Source organism: Colletes latitarsis, chromosome 10 (genome assembly GCF_051014445.1).
Source record: "Colletes latitarsis isolate SP2378_abdomen chromosome 10, iyColLati1, whole genome shotgun sequence".
Classification (NCBI taxonomy): Eukaryota; Metazoa; Arthropoda; class Insecta; order Hymenoptera; family Colletidae; genus Colletes; species Colletes latitarsis.
The window spans coordinates 29,332,585-29,359,726 of record NC_135143.1 but is presented as its reverse complement, the minus strand read 5'-3'; the positions used below and the strand labels follow the sequence as shown (position 1 = coordinate 29,359,726).

At 39.2% G+C, this 27,142-nt stretch overlaps 1 protein-coding gene across 25 annotated transcripts in view; it reads right to left on the bottom strand.

Annotated features, from left to right (window-relative positions):
• The window catches only part of Phcl-1 (pH-sensitive chloride channel 1), a 153,762-nt gene that overhangs the window by 46,557 nt on the left and 80,063 nt on the right, over positions 1-27,142 (bottom strand). For 13 of the 25 annotated variants that reach the window (XM_076774029.1, XM_076774030.1, XM_076774042.1 and 10 more), the window contains exons 3-4: positions 12,606-12,776; positions 9,048-9,136 (exon numbers count right to left, since the gene is read on the bottom strand). In XM_076774029.1, coding sequence (XP_076630144.1) covers positions 9,048-9,136; positions 12,606-12,766 — 250 coding nt within the window. In that variant the 5' untranslated portion in view covers positions 12,767-12,776. Of the gene's footprint in view, positions 1-8,271; positions 8,302-8,885; positions 9,137-12,605; positions 12,777-27,142 lie in introns of all 25 variants that reach the window. The other 12 variants (XM_076774016.1, XM_076774017.1, XM_076774019.1 and 9 more) reach the window with 3 other exon arrangements.

Sequence of the window (27,142 nt, the reverse complement as noted above, 5' to 3'; positions counted from 1 at the left end):
TCAGTCGAAACGATCTGTTTGCCATGTATGAATTCTCATTCAAGAGTCAGGTTTGCAATTCATAACTAAATTATAAGTCTATTCCATCTTGTTCCTCGCATATTTCTATATTAGATTTATTTATTTACTTTAATGAAAGTATCGAACAAAATGAAAATAAAATTATACAGAGTGTTCGGCCACTCCTGGGGAAAATTTTAATGGGCCAAATAGAGGTCAAAATAAGACGAAAATCAAGAATACCAATTTCGTTATTAACGTGTAAAGTTCCACTCGTACTGAATTTTTTTTCTCGAAAATGGTTAGGATTTCGGGGGTATGTCTGTTCACCAAAAATAATTGTAATTGACCCCTGCAACCGAAAATAATTTTTCTAAAACGATTTGAAATTCTTTTTTTCTCGTCGGAAGGCACCTAATTAGATTTTCGGTAAGGAATTTTTTTCTCGAAAGTGCGTAGGAATTCAGGGGTACGTGTAATGACAAAAAATATTTATAATTGACCCCCGTAACTGAAAATAATTTTTCCAAAACGATTTGAAATATTTTTCTTCCGTCGAAAAGTTTTACATCTTCTAGAATTTTTTTCTCGAAAGTAGATACGATTTCGAGGGTATGTGTAATTACAAAAAATATTTATAATTGATCCCCGCAACTGAAAATAATTTTTCCAAAACGATTTGAAATATTTTTTTTCCGTCGAAAAGTTTTACATCTTCTAGAATTTTTTTCTCGAAAGTGGATACGATTTCGAAGGTATGTGTAATGACAAAAAATATTTCTAATTGACCCCCGCAACTGAAAATAATTTTTACAAAACGATTTGAAATATTTTTTTTCCGTCGAAAAGTTTTACATCTTCTAGAATTTTTTTCTCAAAAGTGGATACGATTTCGAGAGTATGTGTAATGACAAAAAATATTTACAATTGACCCCCGCAATTGAAAATAATTTTTCCAAAACGATTTGAAATATTTTTTTTCCGTCGAAAAGTTTTACATCTTCTAGAATTTTTTTCTCGAAAGTGGATACGATTTCGAGAGTATGTGTAATGACAAAAAATATTTACAATTGACCCCCGCAACTGAAAATAATTTTTCCAAAACGATTTGAAATATTTTTTTTCCGTCGAAAAATTTCACACCTTCTAGAATTTTTTTCTCGAAAGTGGATACGATTTCGAGGGTATGTGTAATGACAAAAAATATTTATAATTGACCCCCGCAACTGAAAATAATTTTTCCAAAACGATTTGAAATATTTCTTTCCCGTCGAAAAATTTCACACCTTCTAGAATTTTTTTCTCGAAAGTGGGTAGGAATTCAGGGGTTCGTGTAATGACAAAAAATATTTATAATTGACCCCCGCAACTGAAAATAATTTTTCCAAAACGATTTGAAATTTTTCAATTTAATTGTTAATAACTTTTCAACGAAGCCTCCATCAACAAATTGGTATTCTTGATTTTCGTCTTATTTTGGCCTCCAGAATGCCCCATTAAAAATTTTCCCAGGTGTGGCCGTACACCCTGTATATACTATCGTAAAAATGTAATTGTTTTTGTCCTCGTACACTGATGAGTTTACACGCATACAAAAAGTAAATTTTCTGAGCTCTAATTTCTGGTCGTTGGGCGAATGGCGTCGCGCGAGCAGCACACGTGCCAATTTCGAGCACGTGTCGACACTCCAAAACCGCTGACATTACTTTAGACTCGAATCGCGATCGTACTTATATTTTAAAGCTCGAGATCTGGCACCGTCTGTGAGCAAATTCGGCGGCCATCTTGGTCGTTCGATTAAAAAGTCGTACTTGGATATTTACGATTCTCTAGAACGAAACTCGAAAAGTTTGTCCTCTCAATAAATATTTAATATAAAAATAAATATATTTGCAGAGTGACAGAATGATTGAAATTTAAATGTTATTATTTCGTTGTACGGTTAGGTTGCACGATGACTGAATGTAGTAGAGTCGATTTAAATTTTGATACGTTGAAACGCCTGCACCTATCCTGAGGTCGTTTCTGACCGTGGCTGAATATAGATCTGTCAATTTAAATTTTGATACGTTCAAACGTTCGCACCTGTCCGAAGAGGCCCGTCAATTTAAGTTTTGATATATTCAAACGTTTGCATCTAACCGCGTCTAAATATAAGTCCGTCGATTCGAATTCTGATGCGTTCCAAAGCACGCTCTAATCGAAACTTGGTTTCTCGAATTTTACAATTTTATCGTACGCGTGGGAAATGTTCCTTTTTAAATTGGAATATAAATTAATTGGAAGTGACTGTAGCATATTTTACCGGAGAATCAATCGAACGAAATTGTTACGTTTTCGATATTATTACGATCCAGTGGCCGTGTAAAATTGGCGGTAATGATGTATTTCACGATCTATTTGATAATTAATTACGATATTCCGCGAGTGGTGGGCGTTACTATATTTGAGATCCTTCGACTCGTTAATAACGATTTTTCATGCACCATTTGTTCGCATTTAAACGCAGTTTGGGAAACGCTGACGTAGACTTTGCATTCAATTATCTTCCAGTTCCCAATAACTTCGTCAAATTTTTCGAAATTACGTATTCCGTAGGGGAAACTCTTTGTATTCTCCCAATTTAGAGATCTTTGCTATTATTATTGTCATATCTGTTTAGCGATTTTACCGACCTGCGTTATTATTATTATATGTGTTTTGCGATTTTACCGACCTTTGCTATTATCATCATATCTGTTTAGCGATTTTACCGACCGGACTCTGGGTAAAACAGGAAGCCGCCTCGACGGTCCTCGATGTTTTCCAAACGAACGGATCCTCGAGTTCGCGAGCATGCTTTGAGGTTCCTCGTCGGAGGAGGGCGAGCGGGTCCTCCGGGGGTTCCCGTCGAAAAATTCGGCCGAAGGACGCCGAGAAGAGGGCGAAGAGCGCTCGAAACGGAAACGAGGCGTATCGCGAAGCCGCTACTAATTACTTACTTCGATACGAGTATATTTCTACGCGCGATAGCTGCAAAGCTACTAGCTGGCTGTTTATCGCGACATCGCAAACACGTCTCGATGCCTCCAAGAGCTCGATAGAAGCCTCCCTCTGCAAAGCTCGTTCAAGCTTAACAAGTATTCCCGGCGAGCGTGAGTGGCCGACGTTACGGAGATCCGTCCAAAACTTTCGTTCGCCGTCCATTATGTTACTTTCCCTTCGAACTAATCTCCCAAAGTACAATACACCGACGAGCAACTTATTTCGCGTGGTCCCGGACTCTCCAGGACCTATTCCTAAAGCTTACATATTCAGAAAAGACTCGTCGACGATATTATAAATTATACTATTTTTAATTCTCATTGATTTATTATTCTGTACTGTATTATACGTGTGTACTCTAATGGGGTCACAGTAAATTATTGACTTTCCACGTTTCTACGTACAAATCAAAATAGAGTATATATGTCCCAATAAATCCCATTTCTGTATCATAGAATACACATGTGGCTGAAATGGATCTTCTCGATGTATCGCTAGCCACCCTCAAAAGGAATATCCATCGAGTTTTATGAATAGAGGAGCTATAATGTATGTTGGTATTTTAGTATTTTATTATAATAATATTATTATTACTAGATTGCGGATGTTTATGGATTTATGGGAAATTTTAATTGTCAAACCAACTACAGAATGCACCTAATATGTAAAAATATAAGGAATACTTCAAATAAGACACGAATTATTATATTTAGGGGTTGAGACAACCCCTCTACAAAACGGAATTTTTTTCTCGAAAGTCCGTAGGATTTCGAGGTTATGTCTATCGACCAAAAATGATTGTAATTAACCCCCACAATCGAAAATAATTTTTTCCGAACGATTTGAAACTTTTCAATTTCGACGAAAAATTTCACACCTTCTCAAATTTTTTTCTCGAAAATGGTTAGGTTTTCGAGGGTATGTCTATTGACCAAAAATGGTTGCAATTAACCCCCACAATCGAAAATAATTTTTTCAGAACGATTTGAAACTTTTCAATTTCGACGAAAAATTTCACACCTTCTCAAATTTTTTTCTCGAAAATGGTTAGGTTTTCGAGGGTATGTCTATCGACCAAAAATGATTGTAATTAACCCCTGCAGCCGAAAATAATTTTTCCTGAACGATTTGAAATTTTTTAATTTCGACGAAAAATTTCACACCTTCTTGAATTTTTTTCTCGAAAATGGTTAAGTTTTCGAGGGTATATCTATTGACCAAAAATTATTGTAATTGACCCCTGCAACCGAAAATAATTTTTTCAGAACGATTTGAAACTTTTCAATTTCGACGAAAAATTTGTCCACCTATTCGAATTTTTTTCTGGAAAGTTCGTAGGAATTCGAGGTTATGTCTATCGACCAAAAATGATTGTAATTGACCCCCACAATCGAAAATAATTTTTTCAGAACGATTTGATATTTTTGAATTTCGACGAAAAATTTTTTTCTCAAATTTTTTTCTCGAAAATGGTTAGGTTTTCGAGGGTATGTCTATTGACCAAAAATGGTTGCAATTAACCCCCACAATCGAAAATAATTTTTTTAGAACGATTTGAAACTTTCCAATTTCGACGAAAAATTTCACACCTTCTCAAATTTTTTTCTCGAAAATGGTTAGGTTTTCGAGGGTATGTCTATTGACCAAAAATTATTGTAATTGACCCCTGCAACCGAAAATAATTTTTTCAGAACGATTTGAAACTTTTCAATTTCGACGAAAAATTTGTCCACCTATTCGAATTTTTTTCTGGAAAGTTCGTAGGAATTCGAGGTTATGTCTATCGACTAAAAATGATTGTAATTGACGCCTGCAAGCAAAAATAATTTTTCCAGAACGATTAGAAATTTTTTAGTTTAATTTTTCGTCTTAATTTGCCCTCTAGAATCTCCCATTAAATTTTTGCGCTATGGCTGCTAAACACCCTGTATATATTACTACCACTATTAATAATATTACTACTACTTATTGTATAATAATATACGTATAATACAGTACAGAATCTGCAATGTACTTAGTAATAATAATGTGTGAAGAAAGGGCGCGATCGATGGGGAAATTCGACGATCCTCCGGAGGAGCGGATGCGATCCGTTTCCGTTAGAAAGCGTCGCGCTCGATCGCGAGAAGGGACGTCCGTGGGTCGGCGTAGAAAGCCAACGGCTCGAAACACGCCGCTGCACGGCCTTTTGTCGTGCTTTTCGCGTCACAATCCCTGTCCGAGCGTCTCACGATCCACGTAGAAAAAGAAAATTCTGTCCTCGACCCGCTTCCGACCGCCTATAAATATTACCGTTACGCGAACGAATCGAGCGGAGCTAAGTGCACGGAGCGCCGACGGCGGCGACGCGTCGATCGCGGGCTCTCACCCGTTACGATTCTCGAATTTGTTCCGACGACCACAACGTGCGAGAAAAATTTCCGGCCCGTTGTTCGCCCGGAATAATCGACTGTATTTCGTACGAACAGACCCCGCTAATTGCGCGGGGCGCAAACACTGCCAAACCGCCATTATTCCGACTCGAACGTACGTTCCGGTTAATGAAATTTGTCCGGACAATAGGGGAACGCTTATTTTTATTTTTACGTTCGTCGTTCCGTGGACCCGGCGGAGTAAGAAAAATATTTCTGAAGCAAGTGGAAATATTAAATATACCTTTCTCCCGATCGAAATTAATTACGAGATTTTTTTACGAATAGCAATATATAGGGTGGTCCGTTTAAATACTTCTAACTGTGGGGGTACAAAATATATTTAGCATGCTATTCGAGTGGTCTGAGAAAAACTATTCAGAGTAAAAAATATTTTCTTCTAAGGTAATTTCTTTTTTGAATTCACAAGAATATGGATGTGTTTTTTGCAAATTATATTGTACGTGTTATTATAGATTAAAAACTCAGAAAATATTTTTTTCAAATTCTTTTTGTAGCTCGCCAGGTCATCAATGTATTTCCTCCGAATAATTATACAGGGTGTTCGGTCACCCATGGGAAAAATTTTAATGAGAGATTCTAGAGGCCAAAATAAAACGAAAATCAAGAATGCCAATTTGTTGATTGAGGTTTCGTTAAAAAGTTATTAACCAAATTATTGTTAAAAATTATTAATCAAATTTGCCCACCTACAGGAATTTTTTTCTCGCAAGCGCGTAGAATTTCGAGAGTAGCTCTATCCACCAAAAATGATTGTAATTGACCCCCACAACCGATAATATTTTTTTTGGAATGATTTGAAATTTTTTAATTTTGTTGAAAAATTTCATACCTTCTCGAATTTTTTTCTCGAAAGTGCGTAGGATTTCAGGGGTATGTCTATCCACAAAAAATGATTGTAATTGACCCCCGCAATCGAATATAATTTTTTTAGAACGATTTGAAATTTTTTAATTTTGTCGAAAAATTTCATACCTTCTCGAATTTTTTTCTCGAAAGTGCGTAGGATTTCAGGGGTATGTCTATTGACAAAAAATAATTGTAATTGACCCCCGCAATCGAATATAATTTTTTTAGAACGATTTGAAATTTTTCAATTTCGCCGAAAAATTTGTCCACCTACTCGAATTTTTTTCTCGAAAGTGCGTAGGATTTCAGGGGTATGTCTATCCACCAAAAATGATTGTAATTGACCCCCGCAATCGAATATAATTTTTTTAGAACGATTTAAAATTTTTCAATTTCGCCGAAAAATTTGTCCACCTACTCGAATTTTTTTCTCGAAAGTGCGTAGGATTTCAGGGGTATGTCTATCCACCAAAAATGATTGTAATTGACCCCCACAACCGATAATATTTTTTTTTGAATGATTTGAAATTTTTTAATTTTGTCGAAAAATTTCATACCTTCTCGAATTTTTTTCTCGAAAGTGCGTAGGAATTCGAGGGTATGTGTATCCACAAAAAATGATTGTAATTGACCTCTGCAACTAAAAATAATTTTTATAGAACCATTTGAAATTTTTCAATTTTACCAAAAAATTTTTCGATTTGTATGAAACTTTAAACGTTAATAACTTTTTAACGAAGGCTCCATCAACAAATTGGTATTCTTGATTTTCGTCCTATTTTGGTCTCTAGAATCCCCCATTTAAATTCTTCCTAGGGGTGGCCGAACACCCTGTATAATTGTTTCAATTGCATCGTATAACTGATACGTTAGATGACTTTGAAATGACCTTTGAAGAGAAAAATCGGTTTCGGAGAAACGCAGCTCGTTAGATCGAGGACTGATTGGAGAAAAACAAATCCAGAGTAACGTCGTCGAAATTCTCGAAACCGTGACGCAAACATTACCCGAGTGACGTCACCAGCCGCTACGCCGCCCGGAGGATCGATGGCGCATTCGACTTTTTATTTTTGCCCCCGCGTGCCCAGGCGCGAGAGGGTCGACAATTTTCCGCGACGTAATTAGAAAGCTCGTTAGCCCGGCCGGGAAATTGTCGCGGAGCGATCGTTCGCGCAATCGATCGATGGGACGCGGCCGCGATCGATGGGCGGACGCGCTGGCGAAGGAACCGGAAGGAATTCCTTCCGACCGAGCGGCGGCGTTCGAAACTTTCGAGCGTTAATGAATTTTTAAGAGCTGGTTCGTTCGCGTCGCGATGCAAATGCCGGGGAGAAGTTCGTCCCGGGGCGAACTTTCCTCGCGCGAGGAATTTATTACCAGCCATGAAATTGAATTTTCCGACCGGGGTAAACAGCTGTCGGCCAGTCAATGGCCTGGAGCCAGCGATGGAGGACCGGTTACGGTCGGACGGATCTCTCGATTCGGCCAAAGAAGCTCGCGAATTTTATTTCACCTCCCCACCCACTACCTCTTTTCACTCGCGCTCGCATTTTTCTTCGCCCCTCTTATCTTTTTCGCTACCATTCACAGTTATTCGTTGGCATTCACACTCCCCTTTCGCCCCTGTCACACCCATTTTTATTCACACGCTGCAAAATTTTATTAGTCTTTCGTATTTCGTTGATTCTTGAGACTCGAATTGTGGGCTTCGAGAATCGTGTGAGGATAGGTTCTGGACGGAGGGAGGTCCGCGCCAAGTATATTGGCCGTTCAAGGCCACTCAACCACCTCTCCCCCTCTCTCTCTTTCTCCCTTCCCTTTCTTCCCGTTGCTCGCTTACAAGCCAATACGCGAGTAGCGTAGCGTCTAGCTAACGAAACGTAAAACCTGCGATACCAGAAATCAGGGGTAAACTAAATACAGAACGTGAAAGAGAAAGGCAACGATCGGCAGTTTGGAAACTCACCTGTAAATCCAAACTCGGACGCCCGTGTATCTGAAAAAAGCCAAAGGTTCTACCCATGTTCGAACGTTGGTTCGGTGGCCTCGAGCGGCCGAAACATTTGGCGCGAACCCGGCACTCGAAGCGATTCGAAACGCGTCCCGCGCCCCGCCGCCAAATCGATCGGTTTTCGGAATTTTTATCGAATCGAAACATATTTAAACGCGTGAAAACGGTGGCTGTTCGAGTGAGAACAGTCTTTGAAAACTTTCAAGAAAACTACCCTTATTTTCGTGCGACCATATTTCAATTCGAAGGAAATCCCCGGACGTCGCGTCGGAAGAATAATGGATTTGGCGGTGGAACGACCCCGGTTCATCGTCAGGCATCTGCACTTCTTCGTCCTCCATTTTCTCCCCTTAACTTTTTTCACGCCTCCCATTTATTCGGGCAAACAGACGAACACAACCACGAACACGCACGCACGCACGCGCGCAGACACGCACACAGACACGCACACGGGCTCGACGGTCGGAGCAATGGGAGAGAATCGAGCGTTTCTCTCTCATTCGCCGCTCGCTCTCGTTTTCGTTCTCGTGCTGGTTTAGCGTGATCGGGTCGATTTCTATATAGAGTACCCTTTTGACGAGGGGTGAGCAGTGAGCTGTGGTTGTGTGGTGCTGTGTGGTGGTAGCGGTGCCGGTGATGTTCGAGGTGCTCTGGATGGTCAGGGTGATTGGGTACGAGGTAGTCAGGGGTGTAGTCGTCTTGGCGGGTGTGGGGCGGGGGCCTCAGTGTACCTTGGACCGGGGGCAGAAGCCGCTTGTCGTAACGCGTCGACAGCAGCAGGTTGTCCAGGATCTCCTTGTCCGACTTGCCCTCCTCGAAGCTGCAACACAACGCATTGTAGCTAGCCCCGGAACCCATCGGATCGTCAGCGATATTCTTGCCGCTCCGCGTCCAATTTTCCCCCACTCTTTCCTTCCTTTCAACGCGCCGGATATCCGGTCCTCTCGGTACCCCGAAGGTCGCTCGGTGAACAGTATCGTTACAATTACATACCGTTTCTTCGTTAGAAATCGCTGCTTTTTTTAAAAGTTCAACCTTTAACTACAGTTTCAAGGTCACCGTGACACCCTCGTATTTTAAGAAAGAAACTACGAAACGAATAGGACCAAATACCCGCGACGTTTGTTATACCAAATGCAGTAATACGGTAGTTGTGGCGTCGCCTCCCATGCTCGCCACCAGAGGGGTCGCGCTCTCACAAGCGCTCGACTCCTCCGTTGCTAAACAGGGTGTTCGGCCATCCCTGGGAAAAATTTTAATGGAAGATTCTAGAGGCCAAAATAGGACGAAAATCAAGAATACCAATTTCTTGATGGAGGCTTCGTTAAAAAGTTATTCACGTTTAAAGTTCCACCCATTCTGAATTTTTTTTCTCGAAAATGCGCAGGATTTCGGGGGTATGTGTAATAACCAAAAAGAATTGTAATTGACCCCTTCAACTAAAAATAATTTTTTTAGGACGATTTGAAACTTTTCAATTTTGTTGAAAAATTCGTCTACCTACTCGAATTTTTTTCTCGAAAATGCGTAGGATTTCGGGGGTATGTCTATTCACCAAAAATTATTGTAATCGAGTCCCGCAACCGAAAATAATTTTTCCAGAACGATTTGAAATTTTTTTTTTTTCGTCGAAAAATTTGGGCACCTGATTAGATTTTCGTTTAGGAATTTTTTTCTCGAAAATGGTTAGGATTTCGTGGGTATGTCTATTGACCAAAAATGATTATAATTGATCCCTGCAATCAAAAATATTTTTTCCAGAACGATTTCAGATTCTTTAATTTTGTCGAAAAATTTCACACCTCGAATTTTTTTCTAGGAAGTGAGTAGGATTTCAGGGGTGTGTCTATTCACCAAAAATGACTCTAATTGACCCCCGTAGCTAAAAATAATTTTTCCAGAACTATTTGAAATTTTTTAATTTAATTGTTAATAACTTTTTAACGAAGCCTCCATCAACAAATTGGTATTCTTGATTTTCGTCTTATTTTGGTCTCTAGAATCTCTCATTAAGATTTTTCCCATATACACTCCTCGAACGACTTGCAAATATAGCAACGGAGGGGTCGTCGAGCGCTTGTGAGAGCGCGAGCCCTCTGGTGGCGAGCATGGGAGGCGACGCCACATTAATATTAGGAAGGAGTGTATACAAGGTGTTCGGCCACCCCTGGGAAAAATTTTAATGGGGGATCCTAGAAGCCAAAATAAAACGAAAATCAAGAATACCAATTTGTTGATGGAGGCTTTGTTAAAAAGTTATTAACGTTCAAAGTTCCGCCCGTTCCGAATTTTTTTCTCGAAAATGGTGAGGATTCCGGGGGTATGTCTATTCACCAAAAATGATTGCAATTGACCCCCGCAACCGAAAATAATTTTTCCAGAACGATTTGAAAATTTTTTTTCCCATCGAAAAATTTCACACCTTCTCGAATTTTTTTCTAGAAAGTGGGTAGAATTTCGAGGGTATGTCTATTCACCAAAAGTGATTGTAATTGACCCCCGTAACCGAAAATAATTTTTCGAAAACGATTTGAAATTCTTTTTTTTCGTAGTCATTTAATTAGATTTTCGGTAAGGAATTTTTTTCTCGAAAGTGCGTAGGAATTCGGGGGTATGTGTAATGACCAAAAATGCTTGTAATTGACCCCTGTAATTAAATATAATTTTTTTAGAACGATATGAAAATTTTTTCCCCCGTCGAAAAATTTCACACTTTCTCGAATTTTATTCTAGAAAGTGGGTAGAATTTCGAGGGTATGCCTATTCACCAAAAATGATACTAATTGACCCTCGCAACCGAAAATAATTTTTCCAGGACGATTTGAAATTTTTGAATGTAATTGTTAATAACTTTTTAACGAAGCCTCCATCAACAAATTGGTATTCTTGATTTTCGTTTTATTTTGGCCTTTAGAGTCCCCCATTAAAATTTTTCCCAAGTGTGGCCGAACACCCTGTATATAGCAACGGAGGGGTCAGTCGAGCGCTTATGAGAGCGCGAGCCCTCTGGTGGCGAGCATGGGAGGCGACGCCACATAGTTAAAAGTTTATTTGACAAATAAGATAAATTAAAAATAAGAAAATCACTCCCGAGGTGGACCTTCGAGGTATCCAAGATCGGTCTGTGCGACGTTGGTTCCTTGAAACCGAGAGCTCGACGGTGCGAATCCGCACGGAAGGAACCGCGCGTTCGTTTCGAGGTTATGTAATTGTAAATGGCCACAGTATATCAAACGAGAAAAAAATCAAACGATCTACGGATTATCTGGAGAAATGTACACAGCTCTCTAAACGCACTATGTATATGGAAACAGCTTCTACCTTCGAGCGTCGCTGAATTATTCTGTAAATCGCTAGTTAACGTCTGTTGCTTCGATCGTGGCTAGATCACGATCACTAGGATATCCAAACTTGTCTACTCGGGCTAAACGTGTACAAACGTGATGCAATTGAACGTGCGGGACGACGGTCGAGCGAGAGCTTTCGCTTTGTAATCGCACCTTAAATCAATCCTTTTGCAAATCAAGTTTTCCCACAAAAATTAGCCTCTCGAATCACCGTAATAAAAATAATATCGTTATTGTTTGGAAATAGAAATTTTATCGTTCGTAGTTAACAATGGTTAAACAAAAAATAACATAAAATATTAATTCAACGCTAAGCGCTAATTACGAATGACATTGCAGGTTAATTTGAGAAAAGTCTGAAGAGACACTTTTGAGACACCCTGTATATTGATATCGCGACTGAACTAGGAATGGTTAACTGTTAGGCGACGAGTTTATGGTCGACACCCGGAACGAGCAAAGTCCCTTCCGTCGACCGGCGTCCCAGTTAATAACGAGACAAGTTTGCGCAGTATTAAACGTAGAACAAGTATAAGAGCTTTTGAACGTGAAACGAGACGACATTAAGGGCGATTCTCTATTCCATGCAAAAGGAATTTAATCGTGACCGGTGAACCGAGTATCGAGTAGGCTTCAATCTACTTGTATCGTACTATAACCTCGCTATAATGTCGCTCCCTCGATCCTATCACAAGCAAAAAATTCGTCTACGCTAGAAAAGTGTGTCTCGCGAGTCTTAGCTTCTCGATACGATTCCGGTTCGATGGCTGTCGGTTAACGCGACGTCGCGGACCGAGGTGTACGTTGGAACGTTTCGATTAATCGACGATACGTTCGTCGATCGATTCTCCCCGGGGGACTGTACGGAGAACTGGCTCGAATCGAGAAGGTAAGAGAAGTCGGTCGATGAAACTGGTGATTATCGTATTCGATAATACGTACATGTCCTCGGCACGCACGAGGGTGACAAGAGTGAGGGCAAGTGTGAGGATACAGAGGATGGTGAAGATGAGGGAGCTTGCGAGGGAGGTGAGAGACAGCGAGAGGACGGACGAGAGGCGGCCGCCACCACCCGCACACCGCCCTAGCGCCACCCAACCCATTCTATGTCATCTGAAACAGAAAGCACGTTTTCCGTTATTAGTATTCGCCATCGGGAACGAACGTCATCGGGACACAAAGAAAAAAAAAGCCAAATCATACTCGCGCCGGGAAATGAAAAGTACCGTAATTTGAAAAATTTACGTAGAAACTAAAATTCAGGAATAAAGACATCGACTAGCCGCTGTATCTCGGACTGGCTATTGTTCGTGGAAATTCTCGAAGGGAGAAGCTCGGTGTCGCGGTCGTTCCGTGTTTGGCCGGATTCAAGGTACAAAGTAAATCTGCTTAATCAAGTATTGACCGAGCAAATTTCATCTGCAGTTGTTCGTGCAACACCAGAGAATGTTTCGTCGCTGGTTTCGAGTACGAGACGATGTGGTCGCACCCAACTTCCGATCTATACCGACCAAATAGTTTTACATCTTACGAAGAGGTTAGAAATCGCTGTTCCAGACCGATGGCTCGTAACAGACTTAACGTCTTTAGGAATTCTTAAATATTAGTTAAATCAATTGTATTCACTTGTTTCGATGTAATTGTTATATTCTTTTTTATGCGAAGATTTAAACGACTTTCGTTTGGTGTACATATTACTCTTCGTTCACATTTCTATGACTAACCGTTCCTATTCGTTCCGTCCATTCCATGATTCTAGAGGCCAAAATAAGACTAACATCAAGAATACCAATTTGTTGATGGAGGCTTCGTTGAAAAGTTATTAATATTTAAAGTTCCGCCCGTACGGAATTTTTTTCTCGAAAATGCGCAAGATTTCGGGGATATGTCTATTCACTAAAAATGATTGTAATTAACCCCCACAGCTAACAATATTTTTTTCAGAACAATTTGAAATTTTTTTTCCTCATCGAAAAGTTTCACACCTTCTCCAATTTTTTTCTAGAAAGTGTGTAGGATTTCGGGTGTATGTCTATTCACCAAAAATGATTGTAATCGACCCCTACAGCTAACAGTATTTTTTCCAGAACGATTTGAAATTTTTTTTTGTCGTCGAAAAAAGGCACCTAATTAGATTTTCGGTAAGGAATTTTTTTCTCGAAAGTGCGTAGGATTTCAAGGGTATGTGTACTGATCAAAAATGATTGTAATTGCCCCCTGCAACCGAAAATAATTTTTTTAGAACGATTTGAAATTTTTCATTTTTGTTGAAAAATTTGTTTATCTATTCGAATTTTTTTCTCGAAAGTGCGTAGGATTTCGAGGGTATGTGTAATGACCAAAAATGATTGTAATTGACCCCTTCAACTAAAAATAATTTTTTTAGGACGATTCGAAACTTTTCAATTTTGTTGAAAAATTTGTTTACCTATTCGAATTTTTTTCTCGAAAGTGCGTAGGATTTCGAGGGTATGTGTAATGACCAAAAATGATTGTAATTGACCCCTTCAACTAAAAATAATTTTTTTAGAACGATTTGAAATTTTTCATTTTTGTTGAAAAATTTGTTTATCTATTCGAATTTTTTTCTCGAAAGTGCGTAGGATTTTGAGGGTATGTGTAATGACCAAAAATGATTGTAATTGACCCCTTCAACTAAAAATAATTTTTTTAGGACGATTCGAAGCTTTTCAATTTTGTCAAAAAATTTGTCCACCTATTCGAATTTTTTTCTCGAAAGTGCGTAGGATTTCGAGGGTATGTGTAATGACCAAAAATGATTGTAATTGACCCCTTCAACTAAAAATAATTTTTTTAGGACGATTCGAAACTTTTCAATTTTGTTGAAAAATTTGTTTACCTATTCGAATTTTTTTCTCGAAAGTGCGTAGGATTTCGAGGGTATGTGTAATGACCAAAAATGATTGTAATTGCCCCCTGCAACCGAAAATAATTTTTTTAGAACGATTTGAAAAATATTTTTTTCCGTCGTAAAATTTCATACCTTCTGAAATTTTTTTCTCAAAAATGGATAGGATTTCGGGAGTATGTCTATTCACCAAAAGTGATTGTAATCGACCCCCACAGCTAACAGTATTTTTTTCAGAACGATTTGAAATTTTTTTTTGTCGTCGAAAAAAGGCACCTAATTAGATTTTCGATAAGGAATTTTTTTCTCGAAAGTGCGTAGGATTTCGAGGGTATGTGTAATGACCAAAAATGATTGTAATTGACCCCTTCAACTAAAAATAATTTTTTTAGGACGATTCGAAACTTTTCAATTTTGTTGAAAAATTTGTTTACCTACTCGAATTTTTTTCTCGAAAGTGTGTAAGATTTCGAGAGTATGTGTAATGACCAAAAATGATTGTAATTGACCCCATCAACTAAAAATAATTTTTTTAGGACGATTCGAAACTTTTCAATTTTGTTGAAAAATTTGTTTACCTATTCGAATTTTTTTCTTGAAAATGCGTAGGATTTCGAGGGTATGTCTATCCACCAAAAATGATTGTAATTGCACCCTGCGGCTAAAAATAATTTTTTTAGAACCATTTGAAATTTTTCAATTTCACCGAAAAATTGTTCGATCGGTATGAAACTTTAAACGTTAATAACTTTTTAACGAAGGCTCCACCAAGAATTTGGTATTCTTAATTTTCGTCTTATTTTGGCCTCCAGAATTCCCCATTAAAATATTTCCCACGAATGGCCGAACACCCTGTATAATATCCCTCTTCTTAACATAAAATATTTGTCTTCTTCGATTAACACGTTGACTGCCAGACCAAGCTTCTCAAGTTAAAAGAGAAATTAAATGTTTGTTTTTAGACAATTGGAAACTAGCATACCAAGAATTTCTCATGAAATTTATTTTCACAGACTCATTGAAATTCAAGGGCCCAATCTAGCTTTATTTTCTTTTACATCTAGAGAATAAATTTTGTGTAACTCCTTGGTGAAAACTCGTGTCACTCATATGTGGGTGGCAGTTAAAGTGTTAAAGCAGTTCGTCTTGTTTAGTACATATGTTAATCAAGTATAATCTAATCTTTAATACCCTTCCAAACTTCGTCCCACAGTTTCTTTTCGTAGTCCTTTCTATACTGCCTTCCATTCGTCTGTCGTTCGGCGTTAACCGAATGTTTTCAGATATTACATCCCGGAGATCATAGATGCGATATTTCTTCTCAATAAAAACAGTTCGATGCACTACCACCATTCTTTCTCGTCCTAAGTCACTGTTCTGGACGAGTCTAATGTGTAACTTTGGCACATTGTTAAAGTTATTGAAATTTTGCGACACGCGGTCTGGCTTAACCTCACTTTCACCGTCGTACAGAGACATTTCGATAACTACTTTGAACTTCCACCAAAAAGGTTTCAACTTGTTTCAACTATCGCGATCGCACTTCTGGCACCGTGTTACGTTCTTTTTTACACGAAAACGATTCAATCGACTCAGATACGACCGAAGCTTCGCGTACAAATAACTCTTCGTTCACGCGTCCACGACTGACTGTCCCGTTCCGTCCGTTCCGCGGACACAAAAAGACGCACAATTACATAACCTTATTCATGCAAATATTTGTATAGAAAACGGATAGAAAAGGAGCTCATAAAAGAGATATCGTCAGAGAATCTTGATTCCGTACGGTAGTTACTTAGATTTAGTATCAAGTTTATCGAAGATTGCTAACTAGCAACCCGATATGCTCGGCTAATCTCTTTAGACTGTGCCTAGAAGCTAGACAGAGTTCGTTTTAATCCCTCGCGCCAGGATGTCTGCGACGCGGAGCGTTTCAAAAGCCTCGAAGTCGACTCCCGGGCGTCGGTCGTTTATCCTCGTCTACTCTTGATAAGCAATTAGGCGGCAAGTTTCACGAATTGCTCTCGAGTCGAACTCGAGAGTTTCGAGCAGGAACGTGTTCTAACCTCAAAGTCCAACAGCGGCAACGCCTAATCAATCGACAGAACTTCCCCAAAACAATTGTGATACATTAATCGTCAAAACGTCTCGTAAAACCATCAAGCGTTCGAACATAGAATTTCGATGCTAGATATTTCCTCACAGATTCGAAGGGTATCCTGCGTACTCTTATCAAACGAGACTCTAAACTGATTGATACGATATTGTTGGATCGAGAGGAGTCTAGAATAACAAGATAGGGGGGTTGGATCGTCGGTAAACGAGCCGGTCATCGATCCTGTGGCCTTTCGAGTTCGAGTTCCATACTGTCGGTGTCCATTTTCCTCCATTTTTACGTCAAACGCGTTCCCATAAGGTTATTTCCCTCCTTACACGATCGATGCTTTCTTTTCTCGACCGCTTTCGTCACCCGTGTCGTTTAGATCCTATTTATTTATTTATTTGCCAAGAAACCTCATCGACTCGCAAAAATTATTTTATCGCGCGTAATGGGTATAGCCGAATAAGGGGGTCAAATGTGCCCCCAAACCGAATTGAACGAACGATGGGTCATTCGATAGCTTATCCAAAAAAAACCATGTGTGCAAATTTTTAACTTGAAATCTCGACCGTGGGGGTAGTAATGGGGTGAAAACGAAAATCATGTTTTTGAACAGTTTCTCTTAACCTATTGATTAAAAAAATGTAAAAAAATTCAGAGACACTCCAGGGTACTGGGACACATATTTTGGGAGATTTTCAGATTTTTTGATCGAAGAACCAGGTAGTAAAAAATGAAAAACCGCAAAAAATGCCGAAAAATGCCAATTACGTATCGAAGGAGGCCCGGAACTACTTTTATACTTTTACAGTAAACACGTATTGCTATTACTATTATTCTCAATTTTTTTCAGATTTTTCATTTTGGTGCGCCGCAGTGAAAAAAAATAAAAACCGATTTTTTCCTCATTTTCTGCGTATTAGAGTAACTTACACGTTGAATTTTTATGCATTCTTCAATATACGAGTGTTTTGTACACTGTTTAATGTTTCTACACTAAGCAGAATTACATAACAATTGAAAGAAATAAAATAAACCAACCGTTGAGCGCAACATATCCTAAAAAATCAACGATATTTTCAATGGCGTCGTTGGCGCAATGTTAGAGTGTCCGACTGTGGAACCGCTGGAAGTTTTTTGACCGTAGGTTCGAGTCTCTCTTTGGGACTTAGAATTTTTTTTTATTCGTTATTTTTTTTTCCAAATTCTAACTATATAACAATGGTTTATATTTATTTATAAATATTCTAAAGGCATTTTACAAATATTTTAACCTGAAATATGTATAAATATAATTTTGGAGCGTCTTTGCGTCCTAATTTTTTTGTCAACCACGATTATTGTTTAACATCTCTTAAACTGAAATTAATGTGAAATGTTAGTTTTCAAATCTCTACCTGGTTCTTCGATCAAAAAATCTGAAAATCTCCCAAAATATGTGTCCCAGTACCCGAAGTGTCTCTGAATTTTTTTACATTTTTTTACTCAATAGGTTAAGAGAAATTGTTCAAAAACATGATTTTCGTTTTCACCCCATTACTACCCCCACGGTCGGGATTTCAAGTTAAAAATTTGCACGCATGGTTTTTTATGGATAAGCTATCGAATGACCCATCGTTCGTTCAATTCGGTTTGGGGGCACATTTGACCCCCTTATTCGGCTATACCCTTTTTATTCCAAAGGTAATTCAGATCGTATTTTTACTCTTTTCGAGGAACTTCGTAACTGTTTCGAACGTGAATTAAAACGAACAGAACGTGATTAGCTGCGGCGTGAGAAAAGTTTCGCCAGCGATCAATTTTCATCGCTCGGAAGTTATTTGACGCGTATAACATTCGTCCCCTTGCGACACAAACGGCTGAAAACGTTCACCCTGCGCGTTAAAAGGCCGCTCGTCAAAGACCTGTGGATACACTTTTGATCTACGACCCCTTAGTCGATTCACGCGTACCCGGAGGGTCCCTTCCGGCGGAAACCGAGGGTCCAAACTAGCGACACGGAGTTTCAAAGCTCAAACATTACGAAGCTCGTATTCCGAAGGATCTTTCGCCGGTTTTCTCGCGTCACCGTTGTCCCGCCACTGTTATTTTATCTGGTTGCGTGCACCCTCGACGCCATCTTGGAAAACCACCGTTTTGGTCGAAATACCCAAACCGGTGCAACTCCGTGGAAAAAAATCGTACAGGGGCGTACCTATGCTCGTTTTAAAGGGCAAAACCTCTATTTTCTGAATACTGCATTGAATTTTTTCGTAGATTTACGTAATACTTTGAATGAATTTTCTTCGAATTTTCTTTGAATGAAAAATTGATCGTTCGCGTTCGCTCTTCTTCGTGCAAATTGATGTGCGAACAGCTGTGGTGTAATAGGCGATTTTGCAATGAGTTTTAATACAAAACAATATCTGCACAAATGTGGTTCGATGATGTGGTGAGTGAGATTTTAATTGTTCTCTTTGATTTCTGTTTAAATTCTGTCTGATTCGAGTTGTGTTTGCCCGGTTGTCGAGGAGGTTAAGGTTGCAATTGGCTGCTTTTATTTTAATTTAAGTTATTTTAAGGGAAAGGTGAACTGTATGAATTTGGATTGGTCGGTTGGTGGAGCTTAGATGTTTAAACATTTTTGAGAAATATTGTTCAGTTAAGGCTAGCAGGTAATGGTTTATTGCGATGGTTCTGGTTTAAAAATGCTCTACCTACTTCTGCATCTACCTGTGGCTCAACGAAATGAAGAGGGTTCTTTTCGAAATTCGAACGTCTTGTTTCACGATTTATTACGATTTGAAGGGTGAAACCTCCACTTTGCAACGATGTCGTAAAGGATAGAGACAAATTACTCGTTACAGTTTTATGACGATAATAACAGCGACTGAGAGCGCAGTAATGGAAGAAACAGAAAGAAATGCAAGGATCCGAATGGACGGTTAATAAATTCCACGGCTCCAGTTATTTTCCGTCTAGACGGAAGTCGAGTCTGATTGTTTCGATACATAAATCTCGTTCGGAAGCAGAAGTTAAAACTACAAACCAATTTCGCTAATGACCGTGATGGCTGAAATAGTTGAAAGCGTAGTGCACTCCAAACTATTGGTAAGTCTCGAGAACATAATATATGCAGAGTAGCATGGATTTGTTCATGGTAGCTCCGCGATCATTAATCCTGCGTACGGTAAGTTCATTGTGGATGCATTAGAGATTAGCCACCGGGAGGATATAGTTTCTAACCGAGTTCAAAGAAACCTTTGAGAACGTCGGTCGCCGCTAATCACGGAGTTGTCGAAAATTCGTATTAAAATGGCTTCTGCGTTTATCACGATAAACACAATCGGATTATCGAGTTCGACGACCGTTGTTCGCTTTATTCGATGGTTCGAAGGCATTCGACAATAACGAACTATGGAAAAGACCGATGCAAGCATTCGATACAGGAAAACGCGATGTAACGAGACTCGCGGGGCTGGAACACATACTTTTCTACATTGAATTATCGACAAAGAGATTTTTTACTCTCGATTATAATGAGCACAACCCAATGAATTGTCAGGAGTAACAAGGCAAACCTTAATCGTAAATCTCACTCGCGTCGATAAAGTAGAGCAGGTAATCGATCGCCACCTGTTGGATCATGCATTGATTTTTCGATCAGTCTGTAATGTACTGTAACACGTGTCGTACCGCCTATTGTCTTCTCGTTAGTTGTTATAAATAAAACATATACAATTACAATAATATACTGTGCAGTAAACTCTCAACAGGAATTATTTACTCGATGGAACCACAAGCAGACTCTACGTGGCAATTAGTTGTTATCCTAGTATTGTACGAGCACCTTTAATGTACGAATCAATCCTATTTGCATGGATGCATCGTACCATGACGCAGAATTATGGTTCTGGATTAGGTCTGGATTAGGTCTGGGTTTAATGGGCACAACAGATCGTGCAAAAGGTCTTTTTTCATTCGGAATTATTTACTCGAAGGAACCACAAGCAGACTCTACGTGGCAATTAGTTGTTATCCTAGTATTGTACGAGCACCTTTAATGTACGAATCAATCCTATTTGCATGGATGTATCGTACCGTGACGCAGAATTATGGTTCTGGATTAGGTCTGGGTTAGGTCTGGGTTTAATGGGCACAGCAAATCGTGCAAAAGGTCTTTTTTCATTCGGAATTATTTACTCGAAGGAACCACAAGTAGACTCTACGTGGCAATTAGTTGTTATCCTAGTATTGTACGAGCACCTTTAATGTACAAATCAATCCTATTTGCATGGATGTATCGTACCGCGACGCAGAATTATGGTTCTGTCGCGGCGAAATCGAGAATCGATACAAGCTCGAGCACGGCGGAGCAATCTCGGGAATAATAGAAATAATATTCGCGGTGAAAATCTTTGTACATAGAAAATTTCAGTCCACGTAAATGTATTAATTTTAACAGGTTGTTCGTTTGTACCAATTTTGTTGTGCCACGGTTCATCCCGTTTATAATTCAATATCAGGGGGAAACTAGACTCTCCCCGCGTCAAATTGACAGTTAGTGTCTTCCAGCTCTGCGGCTTCTGATCCAATATAACTAAGTCTGTGTAAGCATCAACGTTTAAACGCAACGACGTACGGTGTCTCGTTCGTCTAAACGTTCGTTCTGTAAATAAGCGAAATCCCGTTGGAAGGTCCTTTTCCCGCCAAATCGATCGCACTTCCGTCTCGAAATTCCAAATTTTAACAACATTCAAAATCGTCATTTTCCTGCAGTTTTCGAACATTGACGACTTCTCTAAAAATGTTTAAAAGCTCCTCGAACATGTATTCCCCCGAGAAAAATTACAAAAGTAGACAAATAATTCCCCCTCTCTGATTCAGATTCGCGCAGATTTGGCAGTTTGCCTGATTCTAATTAACTCGACATAAATTTATCGCTGGATAATATGTCGAGTGTTATGGGTCCCTAGGAAATTTGCATCGATCGATTAGCAAGTTGGATGTCAGAGAAATATTGTAAAATTTGTTCATGCAAGCAAAATTTGGATTTTGAGGCACTTAATTAGATTCTCGGTAAGGAATTTTTTTCTCGAAAATGCGTAGGATTTCCGGGGTATGTGTAATGGCTAAAAATGATTGCAATTGACCCCTGTAAACGAAAATAATTTTTCCAAAACGATTTGAAATTTTTTAATTTCGTCGAAAATATCACACCTTCTCGAATTTTTTTTTAGAAAATGGGTAGGATATCGGGGGTATGTCTATTGACCAAAAATGATTGTAATTGACCCCCACAGCTAACAGTATTTTTTTCAGAACGATTTGAAATTTTTTTTCCGTCGAAAAGTTTCACACATTCTCGAATTTTTTTCTAGAAAATGGGTAGGATTTCGAGGGTATGTCTATTCACCAAAAATGATTATAATTAACCCCCGCAACCGAAAATAATTTTTCCAAAACGATTTGAAATTTTTTAATTTCGTCGAAAATATCACACCTTCTCGAATTTTTTTTTAGAAAATGGGTAGGATTTCGAGGCTATGTCTAATGACCAAAAATATTACAATTGACCCTTACAATTGACAATAATTTTTCCAAAGTGATTAAAAGCTTTTCAATGTCGCCGAAAAATTTGGACATCCTACCCCTGTCGATTTTTCTTAAAACTTCCATTTTCATTTCTTATAATTTTGTTTGACACCCCACAGAAAAGTTGTCTAATACTTTTTTGTAGGTACCTATGAGCTCTACTTCAGAAAAAAGTTTCATTGAAATATATTCACTGTCGTAGGAGTTATGGCTGTTTAAAAATTGGACCATTTTTATGGGGTTTTTCCCATTTTGCGGGGTCAAGGACCAACTTTTCGAATATATTTAGAATTTCTACATATTCTACACTAAAATACGCGTTGTTTGCTCTTTTAAACATTAAAAACCTCCAATCCGTTTAGAAGTTATGACGTTTTAAAGATTCGCATGAAAATTCAGGCAGACATTTCTGGCCAGATATTATATTTTCGGTAAGAAATTTTTTTCTCGAAACTGAGTAGGATTTTGGGGGTATGTCTGTTGACCAAAAATGCTTGCAATTGACCCCTGCAACTAAAAATAATTTTTTCAAGACTATTTGAAATTTTTTTTTTTCACCCAAAACTTTCGGCACTTACTCGAATTTTTTTCTCAAAAGTGAGTAGGATTTCGGAGGTATGTATAATGACCAAAAATGATTGCAATTGCCCACTGTAATTAAATATCATTTTTTTAGTATGATTTGAAATTTTTTAATTTCGTCTAAAAATTTCAGTACCTACCCGATTTTTTTTCTCGAAAGTGGGTAGGAATTCGGGGGTGTGTGTAATGGCCAAAAATACTTGTAATTGACCCCGGTAACTAAATATAATTTTTTTAGTATGATTTAAAATTGTTTAATTTCGTCGAAAAATTTCAGTACCTGCTCGAATTTTTTTCTGGAAAGTGCGTAGGATTTCGGGGGTATGTCTATTCACCAAAAATAATTGCAATTGTCCTCCGCAACCGAAAATAATTTTTCCAGAACGATTTGAAATTTTTTAATTTAATTGTTAATAACTTTTTAATGAAGCCTCAGTCAAAAAATCGATACTCTTGATTTTCGTCTTATTTTGGCTTCTAGAATCCCCCATTAAAATTTTTCCCAGGGTTGGCTGAACACCCTGTATACGGTCCTCGAGCGACCATTCGCTGTCCCAGCGTCTAACGTCTGCTTCGATTGCCTCACTGATGAGCCCATTTAGCAGAGATTCAGGACGAATTCCTCCTGTTATATCACATCCTTCATGCAATCACAAGAGTATCGGTTGGTTTTGAATGTATGGTGCATCCAGAATATATCTCTTGCACAGCTTCCCGGGGTTTATTCTCGTTAAAAGCCACCATTTTATGGCTGGGGGTAGAATTTACGGCGATTTCGCGGTGGAGTGACTTTCTCGCAGAGCACGTTACAACGGGACACGATTTATCGAGTATTTCCCGCGAGAAATAAGCCCGATGGAACGAGAAGCCAAACACCAACAACCGGAAGCAACCCGAAGGAGTATCTATAGCGAAGAAAAGTGATTAATAATAAGCAAGAACCCCCTCTCCCCCTCCCCCCTTAGAGGTAACCAAAGAATTTATCCATTGTTTTCAGGAACGCGGGGTTTAGCAGCTTGCTTTACGGTTCTTAAACGAATTGCTACGCCCGGTAACCAGATTATTACCAGACCTTTCCGATGGAGATTACACCCCCTCAAAGCTCTGTGCGACTATCGGAGATTAATTCGATTTCCCCGAGATTATGAAGAAAATTGAAAACCAGCGCGTGCCCCTCCATCCGGATATATGCAATCTCTGCGATCCACACAGCCGGGGGATCGGTTTTGGGTCATCGATATCCGGCTTTTACCTCCGGGCCCCGACAGGGATTGACGATCAGTGTATTTTCCCAGACGTTTATCGCGCGGTAAAATTGAAAATCATGCTTTCCGGCGGCGAGAATCCATCCGTACGAAACGGGGCTTCCGTTTGGAAGCGCGATTCAATGAAATTATCTGGCACGAATTCAATGGGCCGGATCGCAAGCCGGAGAACGATATTTGCGTTCGACTAGAATCCGTCAAACCGTTGCCCCGACATATATCGAACGTCCAGTAAATTTCGATTGCGTGAAAATATTGGTTTTCACAGGTTGGCGACCTTGAGCCCCGTCACAATTGTCTCTCGTTATTCGTAAGCACCCATATTCGTCCCTCTATCATCTAATTCACCTAAAAATTTGTCGATTCGATCACATTCTTGACAAAAGGTTCAAATACCACAATGGCGGCGGGTGAAAACATTCTAGCTCGAAGCAAGCGTGTATAATCACTTCCATCTCATTTTTCCCTCCCCCGAACGATACTTTATTCAATTGCACGTTATTTGTAAGCGCCATATTCGTCCTTTTATCATCTAATTCACTCAAAAATTTGTCGATTCGATCACATCCTCAATAAAAGATTAAATACCAAAATGACGGCGGACAAAAACATTCTAGCCCGAAGCAAGCATATATAATCACTTCCATCTCATTTTTCCCTCCCCCGAACGATACTTTATTCAATTGCACGTTATTTGTAAGCGCCATATTCGTCCATTTATCATCTAATTCGCTCAAAAATTTATCGATTCGATCACATCCTCGATAAAAGATTAAATACCAAAATGGCGGCGGACAAAAACATTCTAGCTTGAAGCAAGCGTATACAGGGTGTTTGGCCACCCCTGGGAAAAATTTTAATGGGAGATTCTAGAGACCAAAATAAGACGAAAATCAAGAATATCAATTTCTTAATTGAGGATTCGTTAAAAAGTTATTAACAATTAAATTCAAAAATTTCAAATCGTTTTGGAAAAATTATTTTCGGTTGCGGGGGTCAATTACAATCATTTTTGGTGAATAGACATACCCCCGAAATCCTACCCACTTTCTAGAAAAAAATTCGAGAAACTACTGAAATTTTTCGACGAAATTAAAATATTTCAAATCGTCCTGAAAAAAATATTGTTAGCTGTGAGGGTCAATTACAATCATTTTTGGTCATTACACATACCCCCAAATTCCTACGCATTTCCGAGAAAAAAAATTCCTTACCGAAAATCTAATCAGGTGCCTAATATTTTCGGCGAAAATAGAATTTTTGAAATCGTTCTAAAAAAATTATATTTAGCTAGGGGGTTCAAATACAATCATTTTTGGTGAATAGACATACCCCCGAAATCTTGCGTATTTTCGAGAAAAAAATTCAGTACTGGCGGAACTTTAAACGTTAATAACTTTTTAACGAAGCCCCCATCAACAAATTGGTATTCCTTAATTTTGTCTTATTTTGGTCTCTAGAATCCCCCATTAAAATTTTTCCCAGGGCTGGCCGAACACCCTGTATAATCACCTCCATTTTATTTTTCCCTCCCTCGAATGATACTTTATCCAATTATCTTTCATTATTTGTAAGCGCTATATTCGTCCTTTTATTATCTAATTCACCCAAAAATTTGTCGATTCGATCACATCCTTGATAAAAGATTCAAATACCACAATGGCGGCGGGCAAAAACATTCCAGCTCGAAGCAAGCGTGTATAATCATCTCCATTTTATTTTTCCCTCCCCCGAACGATACTTTATCCAATCGTACGTTATTTATAAGCGCCATATTCGTCCTTTTTTCATCTAACTCACTAAAAAATTTATCGATTCGATCACATTCTTAATAAAAAAATTAAAATACCAAAATGGCGGCGGACAAAAACATTCTAGCTCAAAGCAAGCGTGTATAATCACCTCCATCTCATTTTTCCCTCCCCCGAACGATACTTTATTCAATTGCACGTTATTTGTAAGCGCCATATTCGTCCTTTCATCATCTAATTCACTCAAAAATTTGTCGATTCGATCACATTCTTGATAAAAGATTAAATACCAAAATGGCGGCGGACAAAAACATTCTAGCTCGAAGCAAGCGTGTATAATCACCTCCATCTCATGTTTCCCTCCCCCAAACGATACTTTATCCACGAAATTACGATCTAAACAAATTACAATAATGTTTCTCGTCTCGCTCTACAACTTGCAACGTCGCGATCTCCGGTTTCTCCCCGTTCCCGGGCGTAGCGTTTTCTCCACGCTCTGCATCCTCTCCTCGATGAAAAGACTTTTTTCGTTCGGTCTCTCGAGGGGAACGCGGTCCGATGAATAAACGAATTTCTCCTCTTCGACGTTGTTTGCGCCGCTAGTCTCTCCGTCTACCCTAATTAAACGCGAAACTTTCGAACGAATTCCGTTATCCCCGGCACGCGTCGACGAGGACAGAAAATATTCCGTATCGATTCGCGTCCGGGGGCCGTGCAACTGGTTGATTTACGACGGTTACGGCGCTAGAGGGGGGTCGGTGGGGCTTTTCGTCCGTCTTGATTCAAGCTTTTCGCCCGGCGGTGCGCCTCGGGCGGCTTCAAGAGGCCGATCGCGTCTACGGGGGAACTTGGATCTCGCCGAACGTGCGTCGCTCGGCCTTTCCTTGATGCAACAGCCCGCGGGCGCGGTCGCTTTCAAGTTAACTCGACCGTATTACTTGCAGTTGGAACGTTTAGTATTTGCTTTGACGTCCCTGCCGTTCCACGCCAAGATTACCGGCTTACGAAACTGTTTTTTCGAGCCACAACGCCTCCTCGTTGCAATTTACAGACATTGCAAATAATTTATCCGAGAATTTTTAGGTTACCTTTTCATCCCATCGCAATCAGACCCGTACGTTAATTAGGAACGTTTTGTCGCCCCGTTACGGCGAATAGTTCACAATTTAATTCTTACTCTTTAGATTTTATCGTTTCGTCGCGTCTCGACTGATGAATATTAACGGACGATCGATCGTCGGGCGGTTAATTTATGCACGCTCGTCCTGCCCGTCGCGTCGTTTGAAATATTAATGTTTTTGTGTCTTTGGTAAGATCTCGAGCGTCCTCGTTCCATT